General features: G+C 38.9%; 1 protein-coding gene across 1 annotated transcript; it reads left to right on the top strand.

The window, feature by feature from the left end:
• The first annotated feature begins 140 nt into the window (after positions 1-140).
• Positions 141-6,893, top strand: LOC105269092 (1-phosphatidylinositol 4,5-bisphosphate phosphodiesterase). Its single transcript, XM_011309087.1, has 16 exons — positions 141-533; positions 825-1,025; positions 1,209-1,288; positions 1,628-1,763; positions 1,882-1,982; positions 2,077-2,243; positions 2,611-2,821; positions 3,026-3,284; positions 3,433-3,787; positions 4,088-4,449; positions 4,530-4,728; positions 4,855-5,025; positions 5,339-5,464; positions 5,535-5,709; positions 5,842-6,045; positions 6,226-6,893. Exons 1-16 carry the CDS (start codon positions 363-365, stop codon positions 6,539-6,541), a joined length of 3,234 nt encoding a protein of 1,077 aa, XP_011307389.1. The 5' UTR covers positions 141-362; the 3' UTR covers positions 6,542-6,893.
• Positions 6,894-6,903: the final 10 nt, after the last annotated feature.

Raw genomic sequence — 6,903 nt, forward strand, 5'->3', positions numbered from 1 at the left:
GGCCGGATTTTATTCCTATCAATTTCGAGATAAGGCCGGACTATCCTCAATTCGTTTAATTAGATTTCACTAATGAAGTTGTGGGACTTCGAGACTCTGGGGGAGAGACATGAGAATTCCTTCACAGTTGGTCTCTGACCTTCTGTCACTTGAAAAGTTCCTCCAAAGAATCTCCAAAACCAATTCAAATAATTATTCCTCGCATTAGGATAATTTTCTATTTATTTTTTCCACAAAAATTAATTTATCGTGGTCGAATGCGAATTTAGAAATAATTATCTCGTCAGTATTGTTGCTGATATTTATAACAACGGATGGAATGAGTCGTGGAATTTATTAGTTTGTGGAGTTGAAGGACGAAAATGACGAAAAAATTTGAGTTCAACTGGCAAATTGAGGTGCCAGAATTTTTGAGAACTGGTGCGACATTCGATCGTTGGTATGAGGATAAGGAAACGACAGAGTATGAACCCGATGCGTTATTCAAAGTCGATGAATATGGATTTTTCATGTATTGGAAGAGCGGCCCCAAGGTAAATAATTTTTTTCAAGAACCGTCCTCCCTACTAAGAATTCAAACGACGAAAAAAATCGCGCGCTTCATTAATTCTTCGATAATCCAATAAAAAGTCAAAAATTGAATCAACTTTGGAATAAAAAAAAATCGATTCAAAATTTGAATCAATTTCGAATTTTATGACAGAATCCCAGAAGATGTCGGGGCTCACCCGATGCTTTCCGCCATTTTGTCGGCGCCGTTCTAAGATTCAAAATGGTGGAAAGCATGGAATACCTCTTGAATCTATTTATTTTATGATTATCAGGATGGAGATGTTATGGAATTGGCGCAAGTGTGCGATATTCGGTATGGAGGGACCCCAAAAGATCCCAAATTATGTAATAAATTGAGTAAACATGGAACCACAGAGCAATTGGACGCAAAAAGTCTCACCGTGTGCTCTGGTTTGGATTACACAAATATTCATTACGAGCACATTGTTCTGTCCAGCCCAGAACAAGCAAAGGTATCGCACTAGGAATTATTCCCTATTCCCCATATTTCTCAAATCAATATTTCATCCGCAATATCCAATAAAATCACCAAAGCAAGAGTATACAAAGACATGAATCAATTAAAAGGCGTATAAAAACGTCGGAAGGTAAAAAATTAATATCTGTAATTGAACAATTAATTATTCCCTTTCCAGGAGTGGCAATCAGGTTTACGATTAATAACGCACAATACGAAAGCCAGCAATGTCTGTCCGATGACCCAATTGATGAAGCAGTGAGTATTCCCTTGAAATGAAAATTGAGATGATTGCTTTCATCTTCATGGAAGACCATTTTTTTTTTAATAAAGATTTTTCTGAATGCTCGCTGCGGAAATATTCGAATTTTAACATAGGATTTTATGTGAGAATTTTTTTCATTCTTTTCAGTCGACAATTATGTACAAGAGTACATAATTTTTATTATGTAATTACGATTCCGATAACCGTAATTACATAATTTTCCTTAATTGTCCACCTCGGTCTGCAGTAATTTAACACCAGAGGGCCGGAGGACCTTCAAATGTCCTTCAAATTCATAAAAAAATTGATTATAATCTGTTTTGTCCTGCCAGTTGGATGCGACTTCGTTTTTCTACCGATCCCAAGGGAAAAATCCCGGTCAAGGTCATCGCGAAAACCTTTGCTTCCGGAAAAACTGAGAAACTCGTGTATCAGTCTTTGTCGGAGGAGGGGCTTCCGAATGGAAAAGTGGGTGCCATTTTATTTTATTGGAGAAATCCGATTTTTTCGCAAATAATAATTTCACAGAAGGATCTATCTCCTTATTATTTACATTAATTTTCGATCAATTTTCTCGTCATTCCAGAGCGACAAAATAGACGTCGAAGCTTTTACCCTCGAGAAATTTAAATCCCTGTACTTCAAATTATGTCCTAGGAATGACATTGAGGAATTATTCTCGAGCATGTGAGTGTCAGTCGGCGAAACCTAACGCGAGATATGAAAATTATTTATTATTGTTAACGCCAATCGATCTGGTCTTGAATTTTTCTTCTTTCAGAACATCCGGTAAAAATGATGCGATCAGTTTATCCTCACTTGTGAATTTTATGAATGAGAAGCAGAGGGATCCCATGCTCAATGAAATTCTGTATCCCCTGTATGATGAGAAGAGGTGTACAGAAATAATTAATGATTACGAGCCAGATGAAACCATGAGAACAGCCAGTAATATCAATATTTTAAATAAATAAAATACGGGGAAAACGTTGCCCCAAAAATGACCAATCAAAATGAAGAGAAAGCTCTAACAAATTGATCTATCGGAATTGATTTATTGATTAATTTTCTAAATTCAATTATCTAACGAAAATGAATTCAAATGTTTAAAAATGCGGATTAATTGATGGACGTGGCAGCCGCCATTTTACTGGAATACTCCGCAAGGGATTCTGCAAATGGCGGCGCCTCCACCTCGCATTTTTCATCAACAATTAAAATGAGTTTTCTCTCCTCAGCATCAGTCCTCTCAATTACGTGATATTAAATTCTGCGATCGAATGGTTAAAATTAAAAAATGGATTTTAACTCCTAGAAAAAATGTCGAAGGATGGATTCGTCAAGTACTTGATGAGCGACGAGAATGCTCCAGTCTTTTTGGACAAACTGGAGGAGTGGATGGACATGGATCAACCTCTGTCCCATTACTACATCAATTCCAGTCATAACACTTATCTGAGTGGTCGTCAGATCGGTGGAAAAAGTACTGTAGAAATGTATCGACAAGTTTTACTAGCCGGTTGTAGGTAATACCACAAACGGATCGCCAATTTTTCACCATCAATGTTTCAACCTTGAAATACAACAATTCTAAATCAAAAACTGTTTTATAATTCGACTTTCTCCATTTTATTCATAACAATTGGCTCATGTTGAAAAAAATGTTCAAATGATCAAATGACGATAATTAATCAAATTATCTATTTTCAAATTAATGACAATGATTGAAGATGCGTCGAGTTGGACTGCTGGGATGGAAAAGGTGAGGACGAGGAGCCTATAATAACTCATGGAAAAGCCATGTGCACAGACATCCTCTTCAAGGATGTGATTGTCGCACTGAGAGATTGCGCATTCGTTACGAGTGATTATCCAGTAATCCTGAGCTTCGAGAATCACTGCTGCCTGAAGCAACAGTACAAGCTGGCGAAATATTGTAACGACATTCTTGGAGATCTGCTGATGACTGAACCACTCAAAGATCATCCGGTGATTATTTCTCTAAACTTTTATCACATCGTTAATAAATTGATATGACTGCAATGGCAATCACATAAATTGCGATTTAATTAGAGAAGAAGAGGGTGAAATATCCTCCCCTTCCCTAATTATAAATTCCCATTAATTTCCCTCGCAGTTGGAACCAGGATCACCCCTGCCTCCCCCCAGTGCGCTCAAGCGGAAAATTCTCATCAAGAACAAGCGTCTTAAACCGGAAGTGGAGAAGGTCGAGTTAGAGTTGTTTAAGTCGGGCCAATTCGAGGCTAAGGACGAGGTGGTGGAGGATCCTAATGCTCCTCCCTCTGAGGCACCTCCACCAGAAGCTGCAGCACCACCACCTGGTGAAGGTGGTGAGGGGCCACCGGGGGAAGGGGGTGACGCCGCGGTCGCGACCCCCTACAGTGGCAGCACCATGGCCTGTCATCCCTGGTTATCATCAATGATTAATTATGCCCAGCCGATAAAATTTCAAGGGTTTGACGTCGCCGAAAGTAAGCGCATCCTGTTGGATTTCATTCTCGAAATATGCACGCCGATATTTTCCTGCATCGAAGTGATCCATTTTTAAACATTACCCCTATTACCAAATCAATTAATTAATTGATTGGAATTAATGAATTGAAATTAATTGATTCTAATTTTTCCTTTCACCTGTTGCCCTTCAAAGTCTCGGCGATGCGCATTAAAATTTGATATTCTTGAAATCCAATTTGAAATTATTTTACTTTTCATGTTTAATTAGGTCTCAATTATTTCTGATCATTACACACCACCGAACATGTCCTTTTCAGAGAAAAATATCCATCATAACATGAGCTCATTCTCGGAGACAGCAGCCCTCAACTATCTGAAGACATCAGCAGTGGAATTTGTTAATTACAATAAGCGACAGATGAGTAGAATATATCCAAAGGGTACCAGAGCTGATTCCTCGAATTATATGCCTCAGGTGTTCTGGAATGCCGGCTCACAGATGGTTGCATTGAACTTTCAAACGCCAGATTTACCCATGCAACTTAATCAGGGAAAATTTGAGTTCAATGGAACAACTGGGTACTTGTTGAAGCCGGAGTTCATGAGGAGAGCTGACAAAACGTTTGATCCATTCGCAGAGGGGGTGGACGGTGTTATCGCAGCTTCCTGCTCTGTCCAGGTGCAACAGAATGACAATTCGGAATTCAAAAAGACTTCCCCTTGATTCAATCAATTTTTAATTCCTTTTTTTTCCTCAAGGTCATAGCTGGACAATTTTTATCTGACAAGAAAGTCGGGACCTACGTCGAAGTTGATATGTACGGTCTACCAGCTGATACAATCAAAAAAGAATTTCGCACGCGTATGATTCCAGCGAATGGTCTCAATCCCGTCTATAACGAAGAGCCATTTGTTTTTCGTAAGGTAGTTCTTCCGGATCTCGCTGTTCTTCGGTTTGGTACGTGGAAATTATTACTCTCAAATAATTTTATCGAGTTCGCGATAGAGAAATTACTGATAATTTTTTTGTGTTAGCTGCAACCGACACTGGCGGTTTTCTCTGGAATTATCAATTTTTTTTTAGGGGTCTATGATGAAAGTGGAAAACTTCTCGGCCAGAGGATTCTACCCCTCGATGGATTGCAAGCCGGATATCGCCACATTTCCCTCAAGACCGAAGCCAACTTTCCGATGGCACTTCCCATGCTGTTCTGCAATATTGAAATCAAAATTTATGTTCCCGATGGGTTTGGAGGTAATTCATTTTTTTCTCTCTTCAATCTGGAAAATTTTCTTTTCTTTATTTTCGTCTGGGACCGTCCAATTTTTTTTTTTAAGTTTGAGATCAGACCACGACGTCAGGGTGGCGCGTCGGTTTCGTCTCACGGTCATTCGAGATATTTCGAGACACTTCGAGATCGATTTCCTTTCTCTTTCGATTTCTCCAATTGAGTAATTTCCAGGCGATAACCATTAGAATCTGACGGTTTTCGATGATTTCCAAATCAGCGAAAAAAAAATGATTATGACTCGTGTAAAATGGATTAAACAGTTGGAATGTTATCCAGACTTTATGGCGATGCTGTCGGATCCCGGTGGTTTTGCAAAAGCAGCGGAGAAGCAAGCGGAGAACATGAAGAACCTCGGAATTCAACAGACCGAGCAGAAGAAGAAGGAGGAGGGACCCAAATGGGGTAAGATATTCCACTTATCGTTTAATATATCAGTGGTAATTAAATGTAATCGTTCAATCAATTACACCAGAGGAATTCAAGCCCGAGCCAATTACTCTGGATTCATTGAGGCGTGAAAAGGCATACAAACTCGGTAAAAAGCAGAGTAAGGAGTTGGATTCACTGAAGAAGAAGCAGAAGAAGGAGAAAGAGACTATGTTAAAGGCCCATTGTACAGCTATGGAAAAATTGACCAAGGGAAAGGAGTGAGTAAATATATCGTTTTCATTAGGGTGATAATCCAAATGAGAGCTGCTGGATCATTAGGTATTACGGCGTCTATTAAAATGATTTTTTAACGGATATCATTGCGCATTCTTTCTCCTAAAAATTGACAGTAAAAATGCCATATTGGCCGACGCTAATGTGAAAAAAGTCGTTAAAGAACAGACCCAGCAGTGGTCCGAGATGATGGGAAAGCACAGAAAGGAAGAGTGGGAAATGCATAAGGCCCACATCACTGCTGGCAAAGACGAGTTCAAGAGAGTTATGGAGATCGTTCAGGCTGGGCAGTTGAAACAATTGCAGATTAAACAGGACAAGTAATTTGAGATCATTTATCTGTCTATCGAACAAAATAAAGATGAACGTGAGCCTTTCAAGTGTATAATCAAAATGCAACTGGAACTGTCGAAAAAAAACAACACGCTAATTCTGTAAATTTTTACAAGAGTTGATCATGTTGTATGTCTTGGCGAATAATTTATTTTTATATCTTCTAGGGATTCCAAGGACTTGAATGCAAGTCAAGCGAAGGTGAATGCCGAGACAGCGAAAGACGTTGCCAACGACAAAGCATTAAAAACTAAAGGTGACAAGGAGCGACGACTTCGTGAGAAGAAGCAGAATAACATAAAGAAATTTACGGAGGAGAGGAAAACATTGGGAATTAGGCAGGATCGAGAGTCCGGTAAGATAAAGACACTCCATGAGAAGCAGATTGCGGATTTGGAGAAGACAATCGAGTGCACTTTCGAGAGGTACAATCACGCTGCCATGAATTACGAGATGTCGTCGAAATTCGAGTTTATGGTGTAATGACTATCGATTGTCCAGTTATTGAATTCACCGATAATTCATAAATAAAATTTCGAATTTTGATTATGAGTTTCAGTTGGAATTCTGCATTTAATCAGATGAGTTTATGTCGAATAATGGATTTTCAAACTAATCGAGATCTCGAACCAAAAGTCGCTTTGTATCGATCATTTCTCGATGGAATTCAGCTTTCTGTTGAATCACTCTTCGAGATATTCTGAAGAATGTGAATGAATGCCAGATGCAGAAATAATCGCTGTTACCAATAGCCGATTTCTGATTCGATTTATGAGTCATGTAGCCAGTTGTTTTAAAATACTCAAGTTCTGGAGGCAATGTGATGATAATAAAAAAAATCAAAC

The sequence above is a fragment of the Fopius arisanus genome, unplaced genomic scaffold, assembly GCF_000806365.1.
Source record: "Fopius arisanus strain USDA-PBARC FA_bdor unplaced genomic scaffold, ASM80636v1 scaffold00064, whole genome shotgun sequence".
Taxonomy (NCBI): domain Eukaryota; kingdom Metazoa; phylum Arthropoda; class Insecta; order Hymenoptera; family Braconidae; genus Fopius; species Fopius arisanus.